The sequence below is a fragment of the Protopterus annectens genome, chromosome 6.part1, assembly GCF_019279795.1.
Source record: "Protopterus annectens isolate FY-2018-M chromosome 6.part1, PAN1.0, whole genome shotgun sequence".
Lineage (NCBI taxonomy): Eukaryota > Metazoa > Chordata > Ceratodontiformes > Protopteridae > Protopterus > Protopterus annectens.
In genome coordinates this window covers 300,803,348-300,828,315 of record NC_056738.1, presented here as the reverse complement: position 1 = coordinate 300,828,315, position 24,968 = coordinate 300,803,348, and the positions used below count along the sequence as shown (strand labels likewise).

Genomic DNA, 24,968 nt, shown 5'->3' with positions numbered 1-24,968 from the left:
GGGAATAACTGGGTTTGTTAAGTCATTGATTTGATCTTATGATAACTGTGTAACACTGACACTATGAATTGACACCTTTGACTAAATACAGTAATAGTAAACTCAAACTGTTGCAAACATCAGAAATGTAGGCATATTGTGCTGGAAACCAATTTTTCAAGTGCCTTTGGAAACTTGGATTTTTTTTTTAAATTCTGATACCAAATGAATTTTTAAAATTTTCAGATAGAGTCATATAACCTATGGCTCTTCATCACCAGTGTTATGTCTCTGCACAGCGCAGTCACTGGTGCTCTACATTTGTGCAATGTTAGGTATGTGAAATTATGTACTTCTTATCATAGCATGCTGAGCTTCAGTGTACTCTGCCATACTGCAAGACATGTCGACTACCTGTATTTTAATTGTGAGTGACAGAAGCCAGCGTTAATTAAAGCCCATTACCTACAGTGTCTTTTTTATGAAGTGAGTTATACCCCCAAGGTGCTTCCCTTATTGTTTCTGTTCCTTGTTGGGGGTGGGGAGAAAAGGACAGATGTAGGGAGTGGTATCTTGCCCTTGTGTGGTCTGTTCCTGTTCAGCTTTCTACTACTACATGACTGCGGAACTCTAATGTTCTGCAGCATTAACCTTCTCACCTACAATGGCAAGTGTTTAGGGACAGTTCAGAAACGAAAGATGATAATAGATCAGTTGAGAAAAGACAAGCTGCAGATTGCCCTAATTTAGGAAGCAAACTTGAGAAGTATTTCTCTTTCTTACTACACAAGAACTAGGGGGGGGGGGGGGAGAGACTTTTCGGCTAAAACAGCTGTCTAGAAGTCAGAATTAGGATAGACATTCTGACAGTCTCAGATTAGTACTGGCATGGTGGGTAAACTTCAAGGATGTGTGCCTTTCATTAGTCAACCTCTGCAGACATGATAACTGGTAAATGTTAGCGTGTATAAGAAATTTGAAAATCTTGCTGGTAGGGAGATTAAAATGGTGCCAGAGTTGAGGTAGGCAGGCATCCTCACAATATAATATGGATCCTAGAGTTACCTAAACTGGCTAAACTGATGGAGTTTGTTTATGGAAATTTCATGGGTCAGATTTCACATTTGTTAGCGCAAATATCGCTGTGGTGAGAAGACAGAAATATTGGCTGATTACTCCAAACGTACAAGTTCTGGTATCAAGCTCAGAGATTTACCTTGCTCCATTGTCGCACTGCAGATATTCTTACCCTTTATGTGTCAGGACTCTGGTATAATTCTACAACAGCAGAGGCTAAAACCACTGCTCCTTTGAGGTAGTGATGCTGTTAAGTTCAGTGACTGGATACAGCAATATTAGGAAGAGTGAACTGATACAACACTATTTGGAAGGGATGAAGAGGAGGTTCCTTAGAAAATACTCTGGGGCATTTCAGACTGCTGATCAGGAAAGGGGTCAAGTAACAACACCTAAAAGGATTAAACACAAGTCATTTTCTAATAACTTAGCTGACCAGGTGAGAAAGGAAGGAAACTGAGGCAGTCCATCAGGAGTAGAAAGCTGTGAAATTTGCAGGGCAAGTTTGACAGGTACAGATTATTTCACTGGCATGTGACACATCTTCCCTATAACTGCCAGCACAGAGAATACAGAAGAGTGACCACTGACCCATAACATGCTTCAATGAACTCAACTCATGTCGTCACTGGCCAAACTCTGGAGGGTGGAGTATATCACAGATTTTATGAATGGTGCTAGAATGACGTTAAATCATAGTCCTATTAACCATACACCTAGAAATCATCTTTTGCAAAGTAATAACCACATCATTATTTTCTTTCTGTAAAAAAAGGCATAAACCCATGACATATTTGTATTTCTAGTAGTACAGCACACTATATAGTTATTCATGCATTTTTACTTGTGCATATTTGCACTAATTCATTGTTGCCTCTGGTGCAGGTTATGGCTGGAAAAAGGTTGAATGGAACACTCATAACTGCCATCTACAAAATGAACAACTGCATTACCAACTGCTCCTGGTTAAGTCTGCCACGTTGAACACCTGGTGTGACCTCATATTCTTCTTCCATGGCACGTCCTTTACAACCCAGACAAGCTTCTACCCCTGGAAAAGAAGTTATATGGCTGTCATACCAGATCTGTGATAAGCAAAACAACAATGAAAGGCTTATGTATAAAATATATAGATGTACAAATAAACACAAAGTTCTATACCATTTATCTGCCATTCAGTGTAATGCTTACCATAAATGACTCTGGCTTAAAAATTACTGAAGGAAGCAAGGAAAGCCGATGCAAAGAAAGATCAAGATCCACCATCATTAGAGCCACTCAGATTTGGATCTGACATTGTGGCTCTTTGCATTAAGGACGTTAAAACACTTCAGAGGGGTGGACTGAGAAACATACCTTCTGTAGAAGTCTATTTTCAAAGGTGCACTGATGTCATCATGAGTTAAGCATACTGTTTTACTTTGGCATTCATCCTTCCTAGAGAAGGCAATTAGTGCAATTTCCAGGAACAAGGATAAGGCAACAGAGAAAAATGGAGAGAGGTGTTGGCAGCAGAGAAGTCTTTCCCCGGGATTCATGAAGCTTGCGCCAGGCGCAGGCGTAGCGTAGGCGGTATAACGCCAAATATGGCCACCGAGCGATTCAGGTATGATCCAATTCCACGTGCACTACCAGCGTACGCCAGATCTGTGCAGCCCTCGGCTTAGGTATGCTAATCACCCCATGCGCAGTGCCGCTCCATGCAAATGAAGGTACATAGCGATTCATGAAGTGGTGCAGGCGTAGCGTAAGCCCACAGAAATGTAAACCAAAAAACACGGTTTTCATTTTTCTAAACAGAACATCGGAGCTATGAAAGCGGATCAGACTCATGTATTACAAAGTTAACATATGCCAATGGCTAAATATACACCCAATGGCATAAGAAAAGATGCACAACACCTAAAAAACATTTAATATCATGTCCACAGTAACGCAAAGTACAACCGCAGGGCATGTGTGCGCAAACGGGAACACAAAGAAAATATATACAAACGTCATAAAATCGCAACGTAATACAAATCATGATTTCACCTTAATACTCAATGGTATGCATGGTACACCACAACCAAGCTGCAAGGGTTGCTAAGGGTCTGTGACAGTGTTCGGAGCGGTAACTAGGAATTAGTAGTCAATGCCATGCAAATGAGGCAGGTAATAGTGAATCGTAAACGTCCCGCCGGACTAAGGATGTACCATACAGTGCAGAGCTACAACACCGAGGAGTGGTTTAGAGGTATATATGACATCAGCAGTGGGGTGTGCCACCGTAGCTGTAAGCACATTGGAGCAATGCAAATCCAGCCTGGCCGTTGCTAAGCAAAGCCGCAGGACAGGGGTGGGGAGGTAGGCATAGCAATGTTTAGCTGAGAGCACATATGGTACCCGAAAGCGCATGTGTACGGGGATGAAAACATGCCCGAAACCCGGTAAGCGAACGCACGCGCCACACACCATAGCTCAAACAGGAAGGTCGGGGGAAGAAAATAAGGAAATGCCGCAGTAGGGTAATTGGAGCACAACTGAGCAATTAACACCTATTAACTCACAGCGGGCAATCGACGGCAGCTGACAAGTCTGCTCGCAGAAACCTGCAAAAAGGATAGAGGAGGTGTCAGATTACAGCTAGGATATTCAGGAAAAACACATACTCTAACACTTTTCTCCATTATACTAGCAGCCACCCCTTTCATCAAAAGAAATCTGTTATCAAGGGGCAATTAGTAAAAGCTTCTAGAATGGTCAGCTTGGATGATGAGTTTTTTGATGAGTGTACAGTAATTAAGAATTTGTTCCTTCACAGAGGGTACCCCAAATCTCTTTTAGACATGCTTATCCAGGAGGTGACGGATAAAAGACATAATAAGGTTTATATTCCACTTTTAAGTGTTAAACCCATTGCGGCATCTTTAAGTTCAAGAACTACCCTTGAGGAAATTAAGAATAAAAATGTTAATAAAAATGCAACTGAAACTGCAGGTTATGGGGACGCTAACACTCCTACTAACTTTATTACTACATTTAGTATACACAGTAACCATTGTTTAGCTATCTTGAGAAAAAACTGGGAGCTATTTAAGATGTACCCAGAGGTCTACCAGAGAGTAGGTGAAGGTCCTAGAGTGACCTTTAGGAAAGGTAAAAACCTTAAATCACTACTTGAAAAGAAGGATACAGTAGTGGTTAGGAATCCGGGCATGTACGAATGCTTGAATTGCAATTATTGTAAGTTTGTAGAAGAAACAAGTTCCTTTCAGGTCAATAGTACAACTTATAGACTGAAGGGTAGATACAATTGTAATTCTACTTTCATCACATACTTAGCAAGGTGCACATCTTGTGTAGCCTACTACACAGGAAAAACAGAGAAGATTACGGGATAGGATGTACGAACATCTTTATGCTATAAAGAAGGGTAAACTTGAAAATGCACTAGCAAAACGCATATTCTGTCACAAGAATCATGCTTTCAAATTTACGGTCATAGACCAGGTCAAAGTTGATATCAGTGGGGGTCCAAGACTTCTCAAACTTGAGGAACTCGAGTTATCCTGGCAGGTGATATTGAATGCTTACAGCTCCCCAGAGCTGAATGATTCTTGTTCGATCAGTAGTGTGTTAAAACTAAATAGCCTCAAGAGATGAACCAATATGGAGTGAATATTAGTAATATAAGTAAACAGTACAGATTCAGTTACTATATGTATTTCTAACCTTTTATGTATAAATATGTTTTTATCAAGTAGGTGGCAATTCTCCCCTAATGTTTTTATGTCCGGGTGTCTCATTCAATTCTATTTTATCCTAATTTAATTTTAGTTTGCTATTTGATATTGGGAAATCTGTTCTGTCCCTTTAACTTAATGAATGTCATTAGTGTTAAGTAATGGGTTTTTATGCATATATAATGTGCTTGTACTGACAGAGTGTTTCTGAAGAAGTCAGCTGTTGGAGCTGACGAAAAGCGCTTAAAACAAATAAATTCTATTTGTGTGACAGCATATTTGCCAACGTCCTTGTTTTTTGTTTTAACAGTTGTTTTGCCAGTTTGCGTTTCTAGGATAGGGGAGGTGTCGGATTACAAAGAAAAGAGAACTGTCATAGCAGAGCAAAGCAAACCTGCAGCAGACCGGCCAAAGAACATATTACACAAGATAAGCCAGGTTTAGGAAAGTACAAATGAAAGCAGGCTGCTGGATGCATGCCAGAAAATGGGAGGTAAAACGTTAAGAAATGTAAAGGGAAGGGCAAGAGGTAATCCACGGCAGCCAAATGTAATTCAACACCAAAGGCACCACAATAGTAGTTCCTGTCGTAAACACATAAGATACCCTGTAGCTACGATCATACATACACACCCTATGACATCATCAGTGTTCACAGCACAATAGGATAAAGTGTGAAAGCACCTCACACACACCTGTGTATTCCCCAAACACTGCACCATAGGTGTAAACAGACAGGGAACTTTTACAATGTACATGTTGGGAGCTGCCATAGCTATGATCCATCACCATGTGTTAGTGACTGAAGGTGTTGTGGAGGATGATGCTGACAACCACCGCAGGCCCCGAAAGAGAAGAGTGTTCAGACCAAGACCGCAGGCCCCGGAAGAGAAGAGTGTTCAGACCAAGAGTAACCTACCAGGGGCTACATGATCTGGAGATAGCAGAGCGTTACAGGGTGGACAGGGACATCTTACAGCAAATAGTTGAGCTGTGCCGGCCACGCCTGAGATCCAGAAACAACAGAGGGGAACCCATCCCAGTGGACACGAAGGTATGTGTAAGCTTGCAAATACTAGCCACAGGTACCTTTCAAAGGCCAACTGGAGATATAATGGGGATCTCACAGGCATCAGCATCTAGGGTACTACACCAGTTCCTGGATGCCATGTTACCACATGCCAATGAGCATATATACTTCCCCCGAACTCAGGAGGAGTTGGTCAGCAATATGCATCTCTTCCACCATGTGGCACACTACCTGGAGGTATTGGGTGCGATAGACTGCACGCACATACATATCAAGTCACCACCCGGTGAGCATGGTAGGCGCTACATAAAACGCAAGGGATACCACTCCATCAACTGCCAGGTCGTGTGCAATGCCCAGGGCATTATCATGGATGTGTGTGCTGGCAGCCCTGGAAGCTACCATGACTCCCACATCTGGCATGTCTCACAGCTGCATCAGGTATTTGTCAGGGGGGACATCCCACATGGCCACCTTGTGGGGGATGCTGGCTATGTACTGGAGCCGTGGATGATGACTCCCATCAGAAATACACACACACCCAATGCAATAACTCCATAATGAGATACACGCACAAACCAGAATCATCATAGAGCGTGTGTTCGGGATGCTGAAATCACGGTTCCGTTGCTTGGACATATCTGGTGGAGCCTTGCAGTACTCTCCAGGCACGTGTGCCCACATCTTCATAGTATGTGCCATGCTACATAATATGATCCTGCGGAAACTGCTGCAGCAGGGACATAATGGTGAAAGCCCTCACAGCCCACCGCAATTGCCAAGGCCATCACAGGCACAGAGGGATTCAGGCAACGAACACCCTGTGCCAGCCCCAGTAGGCAGACGGAGGCATGCCCAATATGCCTACGCCTTGACAAAGAGGGAACGTATAGCACATACTCTGACAGTGTAGGCCCCTATGGTCTGACACACCTCTCCACCTGCACACACAGTAAAATGGATGGCGCAAACACACGACCACCTGTAAATTGTAATGTATAGGTGGCCTACTGTGTGAATCCTACATAGGCAGCCCTCAACCACTGCACACACAACAGCTATTGGAACAAGGAATGTCAACACCTGAACAGTACACGCACCTATCAGCATATGTTGACGCTGTATGTATAGGTTCCTAGGTACATCGGTAGGTACATGCCCGATTGTCAGAGGCCATTCATCAATCGAGGCAAACAGTGTCTGCTGTCACCACCAGATAGAGTAACCAACTAAACCTCAGTGGAGCGGAGACAATTGCGGGATCCATGTGTGTAATCACTGTTCCCCACACACGCTGCATGGATTCCCTGGTGTGTTAATGAGGGGATCCATACAATGTAATCATGGATGTAGTGGCAAAGCATGGGGTGTACTCATGACAGTTATCTATCACCCCAGCATGCTCCACCTATGGTTGTGTGAAGGTGTAGCACATTATAGTGTGTGGCTCACTGTGACATACATTCCCAATGCTGGAGCACATCCATTAAACATCACTTGGACATACCATTAATAAGTCTCATCCATATGTAAACTAACTGAGTTACCCATTTGATTGCAGTATGGAGTAACAGCCTTAGTACAGTCCACATACAAAACGCCATAACACGTGTACAAATCCCAAATGCCCAAGTGGTAAATGCACTGACTGTCGTGCATGTTCCCGGTACCACGTCCTGCAAGGGACGTTGCGTAATCCTGAAGGCACAAATAATGGATGGTGGATACAGGTCATCAGATCAGGTTTAGCACATGTTAGCGGGAATATGCGTTGCCCAGTGCTGGTAAGCGTCGTTTAAACATGACTATTCGGATATGTGCGAAACAGGGCTAAGCTTCTCTGAATATCGCACAGATCACGGTCAATGATGTCAAGAACAGGTGAAACTAGCATTATTCACCCCTGTACTAATAGTGCCTGCTCCGAAGGGTAAAACGACCACTGCCAGGAGTAGAACACGCAATCATGTACACAATCACCTGACACTAAGCTACCCAAGATGTACCAACGGCAGGTGTGTAATATAACAGGTTCAAACACAAACGTGTGGAGTCCAGGAAACTGTATACACCGACACGTACACAATGAAAGGTGTATTCTCCCTCCCACTCTCTCTTTCATATATATATATATATATATATATATATATATATATATACATAATAGAGATAGAAAGGGAGATAGAGAGATATATGTTGATATATACGGATTCACCTATACCTGCAAATATATAGATAGGTCAACGACATGTACACAACCATGGAGGTAGAAATAAATAGGATACTGCCAACTATGGAATGTATCACATACCGACACGCGTAACCACGAGGCTTAAAGACCGAAAGAACACAGTACCGGAACACTGGAACCACGTGTAATATTATCACGATATTAAGGGACATCAGTGTTGCAGTCCACGTAGATACTGTGTTCAACTGTGTTTGTGATTGCTGTAGTCTGTGTATGTGTGTTGAGGGTGACGTGTGCGTTTTCATGGGACTGTAATGTGTGTGTATGTGTTTTCATCGTGTGTCTGTTAGTGCTAACTCGGAGGTAGATCAGTACGGTAGGTGTGGTCATAGCTGGCCGTAGGCATATGGTTACCACCTGCCCCACTTTAAGAGGGACAGCCCCTCCCTGGGCAGTTGTATCCTGACCAAAAATATTAAAAAGGGCAAATGTCCGAGATTGTAGGACATAATTATGTCCCATATATTATGTAATAGTTGCATTAAATAGTTATGCCTGTATCTACAAAACGTAAATGTTACATGAAACATGATAAGTAGATAAAGTGCTACAAGAATAAGTATGTATTCAGAATAAAAGTATGTTCTATCCTGTGTACTGACCGTGGGTATGTGTCGGCCTGTAAACACCGATATGTGTCCTGCAAATGTCCCACTATAGCCATTTGAAAAGGTGGCAACCCATGCCAAAGAGGCTCAGTCACCAACACAACTGCAATGAGTCCAAATATCTGTGACAGAAATACACGAGACAGCTGTCATTTAGTAACATTCCTTTACATATCGCTGTATTTCCGGAGGTATGGAAGTATCAACCTCACCTGCATACTATATAGAAACCAATTAACAATGGCTCAATGTATAAGCCCGTAACAACCATAGTTCAGTCTACTAAGTGATAGGTCTACAATTAGGGAAGGAGCCCACACACATATATGGAATATGTAGAAATGCAGTCCCCACAAACCTCTATATGCTATGTACACCCACCTACATCTCCTCCACACCCGAAACAATTGCAATACAGACTGTAATAACATCACAAACATCCACTCACTCAATTACATCTGTAGAAGCGTTAACATACCTTGTGAGAGACACATTTGTAAAGGCGCCATGTGAAATCGTAGCTGTTGTATAATGGAACAGACGGCGATGTTACAGGATTTGTTTGCAATTGTCCCTTATCAGACAGTTGAGATGACAGGTACACTCACATGTAGAACCACATACTCTAGCCGTTACACACAATCCACGGGGGACATGAATTCAAAATATCCGTGTCTCTACAAATAGCAGTTGCAATTCCTCACAACAAAACACATACAGGCCATCTCCCCGAAAGTAGGGCAAAAGGGAAAAGCCCAAGTGGAGAATTAAATTATACCCCACTGTTGCCGCGTAATTGGCGAATGGAGTAGCTGCACAGCTGATGTACATGTAATAATTTACTCAGGAACACCAATTGGCGGCAGGAAACCACATGTTACAGGTATCGACGTATATAAGGATGACATGCCATACATTCAAACCGTATGCTCATACTATAGAACCATTTAAAAAGTAAAGGTGTAAGAGAGATATTTACGAAGCTTCGCAACGCTAACAAGGTATGTAGAACACTCAGTATGTTAGTGTACGTAGAGCCTGTTTTGTATTAATTAAAAGTGCACACAATGCATGAGGTGGGAAAAGGTATTGTGTAGTGATGTCTTGTTGAGCATAGTAACGCTTGTAGAAATTGTGTGTCCTGCTGTGGGCCACAAGGTAAACATCACATACACCACAAGGGATGTTACATGAGGGCTTTAAACAGAATTCCACACCACCCGCCGCCAGTGGTAGGGTATGTCCAACAAGTACGTGCCATAGCAGGGGATAGTATATGTTGATATACTGTCACAGTAGGCATGTGTATGGGCATATAACGACAATAACATGCCTAAGGTGGTCCTGCTGTGCAAGTATGCTTTGCATTATGGGATAATGTGTAAAATATGTGTAATGTATAGTATTGTAGGTAGATATGTCAGATATTCTACACAGCACAACTGTTATATCATGCAAACAAAAGGTATCGTCTATTGGCATGTACAATACACAATAGTAGGATACATATGGCTTGTAGTCACAGGACACTGTAACAGCATGATAGCTAATCGAAATGGAAGAGCTACTCAATTAACCATGCATAAAGGACATGTAATAGCTTCACAGGTACATAGTGAGGTACTATGCTGTCTGGCAAGTCTATGTGTAAGCCCAACTACAGTGTTTACACCAGTGGCAACTCTCTAGGATAGTGTCCTGTCTGTGAACAGCAGAGCCATGTGTTACCTGCACCTCTGTACAGTACAGCCACTGCAGTGATCCCTGGTGTATCAGTGTGACCACCTAGAGAGTCACCTATGACCGGTGTGTTGGGTATGTTATAACACCCTATTGGCTGTAGTTGATGGGCACACATGAGTCTGTGGGCTATAAGTAATTGTTGTTGTGTTTGGTAATGGGGGCTGCCTCTGGTGCCTACACAGAGTATGGAGTGGTTCTGCAAATGTCATACTCATACTATGTGTGGCCTGTGGTAGTGGAGATCTAGTGAGACTATGTGATGAGTGGGGTGTGTTGCAAATGTTAAACATCCCCACATGAATGTCAGGTCCAGTCTGGGTTGGTGAGAGCATTATCCCCCAGCATGGCTACATATGTGCATCTCCCACAGGCTGCAGTGTCGTATGTTGGGAGGTGAGCACTGACTGTGTACATGAGACAATTGCTCTATTGCCACGTTTGCCATATTCATCATATAGACAGGCAATAGCACTGGTACGTGACAGTTGGACATGCCTGTATATTCAACCATGTCTCACAAGATATGAGAGTTACGTGTGTACAACAGCTGTTGTACTGTAAGCAAGCTGGAAATGTAAGGACAGACAGTGTACTTGTAAGACATGAGTTGGAATGGGTGCTATAGTAATTAGTAGCTCATGAAGTGCTCATATGTTCTGAACAAGTGCTGAGCATGAATATGCAATACAGATAGGGTGTTGGATAATATCAACCCACTGCAACCCACAAGTGGAGACGACAGTCATAATTGGAGGCACTGCACTATTACCCTGCTGAGTATGTTCTGCAAGTCTATGAACCTTTATCAACGTAGATGTTAGCAGTACAGAAGTAGATGACAGTACGGATGATTTCACATTGCATAGCATACCTGTGACAGGTCATAGGACATCATCACCCATACCGTGTTCCAGCTACACTGAGTATACTAGATGTACCTTCGTATGTCACAGGAGTGTTCTACCAGTGGCCTGTTGACAGAAGCAACACTACAAAAGGTGTCTGAGTGACATGTGCATATCACACCAGTGGCTGCTACCGTAAAACAGGGTTAATGTTGTGTACTCCCCCCTCATTGTAGCCCATACCACACAGACAAATGGGAGGCATCTGTGTATGTAAGGATGTGAATGTCCATGACCTAGGAGCAATAGCTGTCTCAGTGTTGTGGACAACATACAGAATGGGCTTTGTGGGTAAGGTGTGTGACATATGTGCACAATTTGACAGCTGATAATAGCATTGTCACCGCTAGGTGAATAACCCTGTACCCATTAACTACCACCTAGGCAGCTGTCAACATTATGGACACTGTGTAAGGGATGGTGCTCTGCAGTTCACCTCCCTGAGTTGGTGACGTCTCCGGGCCTATTAGGTAGTCATACGAGGCACCCATGTCATGACAGGGTGCCATCCATGAGCATGGAGATCATTGGACAGGCATACTCAGCACTCGGGTGACCAATATCGGATCACATATCACCTTTAAGGGGTATTGGCCATGCGTGGATGGGTGATAGCCTTCACAAACCTCACCTCCACTATGCAGCATGCTGGCTACCTTGCATAAAGACATGTGCTACACTGTGATGTTGGACATGCTACACATACATATCCTGATCTGAAAGACATACGTCATGGACAGCCACCGTCCTACTACAAGGATCGCCACATGCTGGACAGATCCCTGTGCCATACATGTTACATACTCCTGCCATACCATGCAACCCTGTCCATCAAAGCTGCACGTCATCTCTGTCATACATGGTACAATGACCGCATGGTAGATGTATTATTAACTGTCTGGATCAGTAATGTGGCACTGATGCACCTCGCGGTGGCAAAATGGCTGTCTGATACAGCTAAAAAACCTTGCCCGTACATGCCATAGTTGATAACCATCCCTGCGAATGACATCCGGCTAGCCATTGTCCCATGTCTATCACATGTGCAACACAGGCGATACATGGCAGGATGTTGAACTGCTGTACAGTGCCGTGTAGATGTATATGGCAAAACACATGCATGTAAAGGTTTCCATGTGTATGTGTGCATTGTCACTGCTCATGTCCATTAAGGCAGTGTATGTGTTGATATGTGACATATACACAGCATCAAGGTCAACAGCATTACTGTGGACACATCCAGGCATGTGCTGATAGGTAAGAACACCAGTATAGGCAAACAGACATGCCCACATCAAGACAGCATTCACATAGAGTATGAACAATGTAATGAGGTGACACACATATATGGTGATAATATCCAATGCATAACAGGTGTTACATGTGTGTGACACAAACATTGCAGTCATGTCAGTGTCATGACGATTTGCAAAGATAACTGTTCAGATGTACTATATTTAATACAAATGTATGTGCAGCTGTATCTCTGTACATCTCTGTGATACTGTGACCTGTCTCCATCATTATGTCTTCCAGATAATGCCTCGTTCACGCCTGCCAGCATATAGTCGCCTGGAGGATGATGCCCTCATCCCGTACCTCCATGAGAACTACGAGGTGTTGTTCAGCCATGTGCTACAGCTTGCCCAGCAGCGTGACGACCTGTGGCAGGACCTTCGCAGGAGGGTTAATGATGTGGGTGGCCATAACCGCACCTACCAGCAGGTGTGCAGACACTGCACGGACCTGATACGACATGCAAAACAGCGTGCCAATGCAATCGCCAGGGAACAAGGTGGAACAGGTGGTGGGCCACCAATCCAGCCCCCCACTCACACACACTGAGGAGCTACTGGCCAGCCTGGGGACACCCTCAGAACAGCATCCACAAACACTAGCTGCCATCGTGGAGGTGGGTGTCTCCCAACCAATGAGCCTGGAGTTGCTTGATAAGTCACTACTGCACATATGACTATTATATCCCATTTAGTTGCATGTGTCACTGTACAATATGTAATGTAACATCATATGCAAGGTATGTTTACACACATGCCGCATACTACAGTATGCTACCCTGTGTATGCACACATGTGCATACTATATGCTACTGTACAGGCGAATGTGTTAACATGCACAGTGCAGCCTGTGGCTGTCATACAGTCATGGATAATGTTCAAACTGCTGTGTCACCCCTATACAGGTACCTCTGGTGTGCCACACAGACATCAGTCCGTTGCAGGTGAGATGCAGGTGAGACAGTTATCAGTATCAGGCATGTTAATGCATATATCTATACGCCATGTGGCCATTTAACACATGTACACATAATGTATGGTCCAGTCACGATATACAGGTCGCATCTGTCATCATTCACACTGGCTACCCATGGGCAATATATACAAACTAAATGAAACACCAACATGAAACCACAGTATCTGTCATTGCTAGATGTGTGGACAGTTGTGCATACAACGGTAGAGGTGTTCAATGTAGGCATATGTACTATACATTCGAACAACACATGTGTGGTATGCAAACAGTACCACACAGTGAGCTGGGATATGGGCAGCCCACAGGAGTCACCATTGTGTAATATGCCCCTGCAATGGGTTTACACATTGTGATGTGCCATCTGACATGTCCCAGACATGTAGTGTTCCGGCTGCAATATTGTCTCACTATCCCATAATACATACCCCACATACCAAACATACAACCCATTGTCTGCATAGCCCTGTGGACAGTGACATATCTGACATCTATGGGTGTATGTTATATGGGACAACACAGACATGTGAGACAGACGGCCATCACAAACATTTGGCCAACACATGTTCACACATGGCCATGGAGGATGGCCAGAAACATGTAGCCACACAGTAGTTGTGATGTGTATACACCCTGTTGCACATTGCCCACACATGGTCCAACTATAGCCTTAATTGACTGATTATATAGTTGATGTGGAACACTGGACATCCTAAACGCCTATGCACAGCTAGTGGAGGTGTCACTTAATTTGACCATATAAGATATGTTGAACATCACGACTGTGTCATAGCATGACAGTAGTCACCTGTACAGCTTCCACAGATATTGACACCACATCAGGCCACAGATACCGTACATTTCCCTTGCTGCTGTAGGACATCACTGTCAGCCGTGCACCTCGTGTGTGTGGTACATTAATGTCATGTGGGACATGGTGTATTGACAAGTCTGCCATGTGTGGACATGGTTGCCAGGCAGCTAAGACTTTGTAGCAGTTGTGCAGGGGTGTCATCCGTAGGTCTTCCAGTGACCTGTCACATGACACAGCATGGTTTGGTGTGTATACACCTCAGCGACGTGGGTCACAATCCAGTTATATAATTTGTATGCATGCAGTTATGGCTATGTACTGTGTGCGTATTACACACTGTATAGCACTATAGACACCTCATGATGCCATGCAATGGCACAGTGTCTATACTTAAAACTGTATAGCAATGTAGATGCCTCACACTACCCTTAAATGCTCATGCACATTTGCTAAAAGTGCATTCTATCTGTAGGGCATACAGACAACACTGTAATGTGATACCCATTACAATGCTGTACATGTGTCAGAACACCATTGTGTCAAACATGTATGCATGTCAATGCACACATCAGCAGATTACATGTCAAGTTCACTACAGCCATGTGTACTGTTAACCTGTGCTGGTCCACATGGTGTATCACAGGGATGCATGCTTACTGCCATGATTGTGTGAACTGCATGGCTACTGATATGACACCTGCTTGCTGTTGTGTGCAACCCAGGGAGGTATGCTAACTACCACTATTAATGTCTGAGCTGCATGCCGTCTGCTATATCACATGCATGCTGCATGCCGTCTGCTACTGATATGACACCTGCTTGCTGTTGTGTGCAACCCGGGGAGGTATGCTAACTACCTCTATTAATGTCTGAGCTGCATGCCGTCTGCTATATCACATGCATGCTGCATGCCATCCGCTACTGATATGACACCTGCTTGCTGGTGTGTGCAACCCAGGGAGGTATGCACACTACCACTATTCATGTCTGAGCTGCATGCCGTCTGCTGTATCACATGCATGCTGCATGCCGTCTGTCAAATCACATGCATGGTATGTCTGTTGCAATGTAGAGTCTTTCTTTGCATTCACAGGTGATGTAGGTGCGTTACCCTCCTGCGGTCCATCTGATGTTAGTGTCCCCACAGATACTAGCAGTGATGAACATATGCATGAGGTACAGGCAGGGTTGTCAGGGGCTGAATCTGCGCCAATGGTTGCCATCCCAGCTATGTCCCCCTCTTCCCCGCACACAGTTCTCATGCCAACACATACCCCATCACCAGTGGCCATAGAGGAAGGACAGTCAGCAAGTGTTAGCTGGGAACAGGAACGTGTAGTGGCTACAGAAGGTGTGGCTCCAAACCATGATGTTAGTGTAATGACTGCAGATGTGCCACACAGGCATGTGACCAGTGCTGCTCATAGGAGGACCTCTGGCAGACATGCACCTGCAGGACAGAGCGCAGCAGCTGGTGTCACCAGACACATGTTCCAGACTGTAATGGCGGCACAGGCACTTGCTGAACGGCAGAATAGTGAAGGGCAGATGCTTCAGAGGGCTGCGATCGTACTCTAAATGACAACATCCAGGCACTGGCAAATGCTCAACAGCAGATTGCTGATGTTCTGGACAGGCGATTGGGTGACATAGTTGGAATCCTTGACCGTAGCATGGCAAGCCACGTGAGCTGTCTGTGCTGAAACATCGGGTAGGAGTGAGGCGTAGGCCACGTGGACGTAGGCCAGCTACATCACCTAGTGCAGGTCAACACGAACAAGCCACCTCACATGCCCTCTCCCATACTGCTGGTAGAAGTAACAGTGCAGCTGATGCTGCGCTGTCCACACCAGGACATAGCAGGCCATGTAGACGTAGCCCTGGACGTTCACAGTGGGGACAAGGTTTCAGTGGACAAGTGTCATCGGACAGTAGCCAATCTGTACCTCTGCCTGGTAGTGCCCGTGCAACCCCCGGCAGGCACAGGTCACGTGGCCGGACGCAGTGAGCTGTACATCCTGGTCTGTACAATCTGGAGCTGCCAATAATACCCCTGTGTAGGCCTGAGAAAAAGCAGAACTGTGTGCACACATACATGCACACAGCAGAAACATCTGTAGGGCACCGCAACATCCACATGCATAACGACTACACATGTCCAATCAGATCACCGGACCTTACCCACACACATGATGTCATCCACTGGTGCAGCCTATGCCCCTGACAAACGTTATCACCCTGTGCATATGATGATGCCTGTGCCACATCCCTGTCATCCACACCATTGGTGCAGGGACATGCTCATATGGTCTGATGCACAGGGTGAACAGAATAGTGAGATAAGTGTATATGACATTAGTTATGTACTGTTGACACGCACCAGACATACCATGTAGTAAGGTTTATAATGCATTGTTATATGTTCACAGTATGTGCCTTGGTAACAATGGTAACAGCATGTTGGTAATTATGCTCTGCTTCCCTCCTTAAGGTCTAATTGCATGTGCCATTACGTTACAGTGTTTGCAGTTGGAGTGCATTGTTGTATGTTCACAGTATATGTCTTGGTAACAACAGTAACAGCATGTTGGTAATGATGCCCTGCTTCCCTCCTTAAGGTCTACTTGCATGCACCAATAAGTAGCAGTGTTTGCAGTTTCACATATGTAAATGTGGAGTACTCACAGGCATGTATGGCAATACCAGCATGCTATACGTAGCCTCAACCTCACTGTTAGAAAGGCTACCATTCCACAGATGTCCACATATCTACTAATCCAGAAGCATGTGGGCTGTTTAATAGGCTATAGTAGCTAGAGACGTGACATCCATACCAGGTTACATCACAGGTATGTTGACATGGTGCGGGGGGTTTACACAGCGATCTGGCCGTATATAACGTTAGAGGCCACTTGATAGTATGAGGCCTCACTGTGCATCAGTAATACCCTGTCACATTACAGGATGAGAACACACACAGACATACACAAAAATACACAGTAACATGCCCACACTCACGGGGTCAACAACACTATAACGCACACTCGATAGTGTTGAGGTGAAGACCCCTGCCTATGTGGTAATCACCCTCACAGTACTGTGCACCCACACGACGCGACACAGAGAATGAACATGTACAGGTAGCCAGCAAGGCTGAGACCGATGGCATCAACAGGGTAGTAGACTGCATCACCATGAGGGGTTAGGGATCCTGTCTGTTCTGTATGGTAGCATACACCCTCACTCATTGCACCAGACAGCCATACATACATACATACACACACACACACACACTGTGGAGTCCACAAATGTCATTCACATACAGACAGCGGACATGTGTGTGATACACACACCACCCTTGCCTACGTCATGCTTTCCACACTGCAGTATGTACAGATCTCTACAACAGTGTACAGGAGTGTGTAACAATTGGGATGTATTCCCCACCATATGTGGCATATATGGTCACACAAGCAAACACATATGGCAGTACTGTGAATGATACACCTGCTATATGATGATACGTCTGACAGACATGCAGCAGTATTGGCCGCATTATGTGTACCAACGCTACCTTCGGCAATTGTGCTGCTATATGCACATGGGAGGATGTAAGTGTTACAGGTGTCAAGTGATTTACAGTCAGTAACACCCTGACCGCTGTGTAGGTTCTATGTCTTCACCGTCAAGTAACAGTAACATAGCATACTGTTTGCACATGTAATGGTAGGATGGCTTGTGACACACCTGTGAGCCGTCTTCGGCAAACATCCATCTGCAAAGGTGGATCACCACTTTATGTACACACATCCATCCATACCTGATGTACATCCTACCATACTGTCAGTATTTCACCATATACAGGTGTCAATGATGGGGCTGCATTGCAACTGCATGTTGTAGTTAGGCACAGATGAATTACATACATCAGCTACTGCACATGCATGGTAGCTGCATGCACACCACTACATGTACATGTGTGTTGGTCCTACATGCCTGTCATGTAGCCATGTTTGTATGCATTGCAATTGGTGGACATGTGTGATGACATACATAACACATGGACTGTTGTATGATATGATGGTTGTCATGGGTAACTAGTACAGAGGGAATGTTACCTTGGTCAACATTGCTACCTTATGTACTGTTAGCATTCAACAGCCATGGACCTACCTTCCATTTGCATGTGTGTGATTGCTGTAGCCACTTGTCTGCACGGAGGACAGCAAAAGCTATGCTATGTACATATGTGTTTTGTGTGTGTGTGTGTGTAGTCCATGTACATATCCACTGCGATTACATGTATGTCATATCCAAACGTGTGTTCTTTGGTGTACAGCGACAGTCATCTGTTACAGCTGTGTAAGACCCAGGGCCCCTGTTATGTGTAGAGCCGACCTGGTTATGAACAGTGGTATTATTGCATTGCATAACACATGATGGAACCCTGTCAGTACATGTGTAGTCTGCACAGTTGCTGTGGACCTATGTACAGTCCACTGGTCATGAGTCACATGGTGTTGTGGTAATGTATGGATGTGTGTTGCTGGTCCAAGGACATGGTGATGTCTGAGGGCTACATAGCAGAATGCGGCATTTACCTCTGTGATCTGCACCTGAGACATCTTTGATGGCTCTGAGTGTGTACTTGTCAGTACATGTGAGTGGCCTTCATGTACATGGGGACAGTAACACCATACTGTGCCCTTCCGTGTTTAGAATCCTTGTGCATGCAAGACAGCCCTTTGCTACTACTAAGTGTGTGAGCATGCCCAGTACGCTGTTGTGTAGATGGACACACAGTACATTCCAAACTGTGCCCTTCCATGTTTAGAATCCATGTGCATGCAAGATAGCCCTTCGCTTCTACTAAGTGAGTGAGCAGGCCCAAACGGACGTGTGATACTAAGTGTGTGAGCATGCCCAAACGGACGTGTGATACTAAGTGTGTGAGCATGCCCAGTGACACCTTGTGTCGGTTATGTGCCTCTGTGTATGGGCATGGCCATTGACATCCTGTATAGCGATGGTGGTCATCCAGGCAACAGATGTCCATACCCCACATCAGGATGGATTCCTACACTGAACACAATGGTTGACTGTCTTGAAGGGTGTACTGTCTGTGGCGCGTCTTGTATCTATGTAGTGATGTAATAGTGCTCCGTAGATAGGCAGTTGTCCCGCTCACACCACTGCCGTGTGTTTGTCTACGTTTACCTTGGGACAGTAATATGCTTTTAGACTGCTCACTCTCTATACATTCCCTATCGGTGTCTTTGCCTTTGCGGATGATGTCATCCACCTATAAGTATGCCTCTGGGAGTGCTGTGTTCCAGTAATCTCGGTAGCGCGTTCTTTAACTTCGTAATGCTGTAGTGTGATAAGGTAGTTAGGTGTATGTTCGACTCCCAGCCCTGCCAAGTGCGTGTGTGTGTGTGTGTTTCCAGCTGCCTGGGGACAGAGTAATGCTTTTAGACGGCTCACTCCCCATACATTCCCTATCGGCATCTTTGCCTTTGCGGATGTCATCCACCTAGAAGTATGCCTCTGGGAGTGCTGTGTTCCAGTAATCTCAGTAGCGTGTTCTATAACTGCATAATGCTGTAGTGTGATAAGGTAGTTAGGTGTATGTTCCCAGCCCTGCCAAGTGTGCGTCTGTGTGTGTGTGCGTCTGTGTGTGTGTGTGTGTGTGTGTGTGTGTGTGTGTGTGTGTGTGTGTGTGTACGCGCGCGCGCTTCCAGCTGCCTGGGGACAGAGTAATGCTTTCAGACGGCTCACTCCCCATACATTCCCTATCGGCGTCTTTGCCTTTGCGGATGATGTCATCCACCTAGATGTGTGCCTGTGGGAGTGCGGTGATGCTGGAACTCGGTAGCACGTTCTGTTGCTGCATAATGCTGTAGTGTGGTAGACTAGACAGGTAGGTGCTCGATTCCAAGGCATGGCAGGCGTGTGTGTTTGGCAGTTATACTGTATGTGGTATCTGTGGGTGGCTAGCTGCGGGATGTGTTCAGTGTGTTTTGTTGCTGACCTATATAGTGTCCACAACCCGCATATTCTGCCAAGACACTGGGTTGTCAACACATACATTCGCCAATAGGTCTGGTGAGTAACTGTCAGCAGCCCTACTCTTACCCTTGATACGGTCTGACCCGTGTGACGCAACAAAACACACGTGCCTTGATAGTAACAACACTACATGATGCAGGTGGCACATGTAGTTTCCTTTTCATTCCTGTGTAGTGCTTTGCTGTCATGTGGTCTGCTGTTGTGACATAAATGCCATATCTACATGTGTGTGTACATGTATATGTGTGTGTGTATGTATATATGTATGTATATATATATATATATATATATATATATATATATATATATATATATTTATAGATATATGTCCATGTATATATGTATACAAATAATATATATGATATATGTAGATATAGAGGTGGACATAGATGTGAACATATATGTCTGGGGACATCAGCACTACTGAATGTTTGTGCCGGATGATCTGTACGTGATAACCTCGGATCTATGTATATCTGCCATGGTGTGGTGGTAATAATGCACATCGTCTGTAGTATGCAGGGTCACTGGTTGTAGTCGTGTAGACACCAGTTATTTTGTTGCTGGGAAGACCATGGGACATCGAATATGGTGATAGTAAGGCACCTGTTGCCAGTTGTGTATGGATCTGAGCGACACTGAGCAGTGGTTATTAATCTGGAGGTTCGGTATGGGTCATATAACTATTCATTAGAAGACTATACTATGCAGATGAGGTTGACAATAGTGTATCCCATTTATCACCAGGGTGTGATGCAGGTCCCTGGAGTGTATGTGTGTAGTCAGCCAGGTGCAGGTCTCGAATATAATTGGCAGCATGGGAGGGGGGTCAGGCATACTGTAAGTACATTGCAGAACTGTGCCTCAGGAGTGCTCCTGCCTTAGCACGCCTAAGCTAGGGGTGTGTCTATACCTGCCTGGTGACATTGGGAGGGATGACAGCAGTGGTGGGGTAGTCACGGTGTACAGGCTGCACAAACAGGTGTTGATCAGCACAATCAGCAGATGACATGACCAGCCCGCACCTAAACAGTACGGTAATGTGAGCAAGCAGCATACACACAGGTTTCGTCCGCACTCTACACCATCGGTGTATACCTGCGGGGACATTTCACGACACAGTCCAACCAAATGAAAAGGGCAGCAGCAGGCAACATATACCAACATGTGCAGGAGGCTGGGGCAGTGAGGATGTGTATGCTGCCGAACAACCCTTACTGGGGTGATATAAGACTTTATAGACCCAGGGTGACTTACCAGGGGCTACATGGGCTGGGATGGTGGAGCACTATGGGGTGGACAGAGACCTCCTACAGCAGCTTGTTGACCTGTGTCTGCCACACCTGACACATCAAACAGGCCGAGGGAAACACATCACAGTGGATACCACGGTATGTGTTGGCCTAGGTGTACTAGCCACAGGTACCTCACACAGCACAACTGGGGATATCATGGGTATCTCACAGGCATCTGCATCCGGAGTATTGCACCAGTTCACAGACGCCATGTCAACACATGCTAGTGAGCACGTACATGTCCTCAACACACGTGATTAGTTGACCAGCAATATGCATCAGTTCAACCACATGGATGACTACACTGGGGTACTGGGTGCTATAGCCTGCACACACATACACATCGAAGCACCACCCAGTGAGCGGGGTAGGGCCTACAGTCACTGCAGGGGCATACCCCCCAACAGCTAGGCCATATGCGATGGCCAGGGCATGAGATTGAATGCGTGTGCTGTCTGCCCTGGAAGCTACGATGATTCTGACATATGGCTTCTGACACAGCTGTACCACACCAATGCCAATATGGACATCCCCTACAGTCTCCTAGTGGGGGATGCTGGGTAAACACTGGAGTCGTGGCTGATGACACCCATCAGCAATACACACACACCTGAACACTCACACCATAATGAGGCGGATGCACATATATGTGTGCATGTGTTTGGGATGCTCAGTTCACGGTTCTGGTATCCGGACACATCCGGTGGAGCTCTGCAGTATTCACTAGCTACATGCATACAAATTGTTATGGTATTTGCTATGCTACACAATCTTATCCTGCAGTAACAGTTGCAGCAGGAACAACATGGGGCAGGGTCACACAGCCCAACACCACTGACAAGGCCTGTACAGGCACAGTGTGACTTGGTGAAGGAACTACCCGAGCAGGGCACAGTCGGCGAAAGCCCGTGCACAGCATGACCTGCCCTTGGCAAAGAGGCAACACAAGGCATATGCACTGACACAGTAGGTACCCACGGATTTCCCCTCTCTGACCCACATACAGTACAATGGATGCCAAACATGACACTACCTGTGCTCGGCCATGTATAGGAGGTGCACTGTGTGCATCCGACATAGGCAGCCCTCCAACACCGTCCTCAAGTCCAGAACACACTCAGGGTATGTCTATTGACCTAACAATTGGCAGTTGTATTAGAATGTGTATTTACCCACTGCTATGGTATGTATGTGAGCATACAAGTGACTGTGGTGGTCAAATGATAGGGCAGCAGACAGTACACATCCATAGTGGCACCATGACCTCTGTAGCAAATATGGGGGTCACAATGGTAGCCTGTAGTACACAGGATGTCCTAACCCACTGCAGATTATGGGCTGACCATCATGTGTGTTCGTACAGCCCACACACGTTCCATGCAGCTGGACAGATGTGGACCAATACAGACAAATGATATACGATGGCCTATGGATATGCCCAGTGAATGACCCCAACTCCCTAAGACACACACAGACTACAGCAGGCCAGGCAGTTTGATGTAGGTTGTGTAAGCTAGGACGTCCAACACCACTGTGCTGGTATTTAAAGCTGGGAACTGACGTACACTGGTATCCCTCCAACCAGCAATTTAGGTAGGTCGACACACTGACATGGAGTACCTGGCATACCAGTACAGTAGCAGCCGATGTGTACAACTGTCGGCTGTGCCCCCTGTCAAACCTACACATGTGAGAATCATGTGCGCCACCCACGGTGCTGTGTAGGACTGTGGTTGTGGTTGGATGTCCCCCCACGCTATGCAGACATGTAGCAACTGTCAATGCCACATGACCATTAGCTACCCTGCAGACACAGCATGACACCTGTCTGTGTAGAACGGAGGGGTCAGCAACACAGTACTATCTGGACATGTGACACATGTGATACAGTTGACCATACTTGGCATGCTCACACACATGATGGTAATGTCGGTCGACAACATGCGTAACAGTCATACTGGGCATGCTCACACACTGAAACACAGGACGGCCAGGCATGTATACACCAGCGGTCCTGACATATCTACCAGTACATCGCTATACTGTTGGATGACTGCACTGTATGGTGTGTGTGTGGTCTATTGTCTGTACATATGCCATGGTCTATTGTTAATTCACATGAGCTATGTGCGCAGGGTACTGCGACCAACACGTGAATAGTGCGGTTCTGTTTGCGGACAGACCGACGCCTTTGGATACGGACTGGGTAAGGCACATTCCAGCAGGTGGGAGCAGTTGTGCGTGGGTTTGCACAGTGTTAAGCACTGCTGACCTCTGGTCACAGCACCTTATACCCATTTAGACTCCACATTTCTTTGACAGTGCACTACTGGCATACTGGTAGACAAACACGCTTACAGCCACTCACTCACTGACATTTCCGCTTACATTTGTCACTCACGCTGGGTTTGTGTGATCCCTTGTGATGCGTATTACATCAGACTACATGACTACAGTATCGGGTATGTGTAACCATTTTGCAACGGCAGGCGTTCGACTGTACAGACTCGGCAGCCTGTCCAGTGACGTAATCATATTATATGCGTGTTCCTCATACGATCTGCTCCCATCTGCCTGATACATGTGAACCGATACTCGGCAATGCTGACATGTGACTATGATTTTGTTAACGCAGCTGTCCACAGAGTCATGCTACCACATACCTACTGTACGTTTTCCACCTTTCAGATTGCACGATGGGAGACTGTAGGAGTGACACCTTTCCCACTTTGCATGGGACAGTCCCTCATTAGGCATATCTCATGTGACAATACCAGACCTTTCCACCAATCAGGGACACATTTCTACAGAATCAGGGACAGGTCAAGAAAAAAATCAGGGACTCTTTTACAAAAGTAGTGCTATTAACTTGAAACATTGACAGAATCAGAGCATATGACTTGATACACATTTTCTGAAGTAAAAGTAGTTTATAACTCTTACTTATTGTCATTAGTCATTAAGTGTAATTCACCACCTTTCCTTCAACAGTCACTAATTTTAGGAGGGATTAAGAGGGACAGAGTTAAACTTTCAGTCAAACTCAGGGACATACCTGAAATTCAGGGACAGTTGAGAGGTATGGACAATACTCTAGCCATTGCAACTGTCCTGATTAGGGGACATTCTCATGTTGTACGTGTCTGTACTGGTTGCTTGTTACAGGTCTTGTATACCTGACACATCGATATGTTATATGTAGTA

The 24,968-nt window shown here is 45.3% G+C and overlaps 1 protein-coding gene across 1 annotated transcript in view; it reads right to left on the bottom strand.

The window, feature by feature from the left end:
- The window catches only part of BARD1 (BRCA1 associated RING domain 1), a 597,047-nt gene that overhangs the window by 23,581 nt on the left and 548,498 nt on the right, over positions 1 to 24,968 (bottom strand). Inside the window, exon 10 of the mRNA XM_044075721.1 lies at positions 2,010 to 2,107. Within this exon, the coding sequence (XP_043931656.1) occupies positions 2,010 to 2,107 (98 nt within the window). The remainder of the gene's footprint in view (positions 1 to 2,009; positions 2,108 to 24,968) is intronic.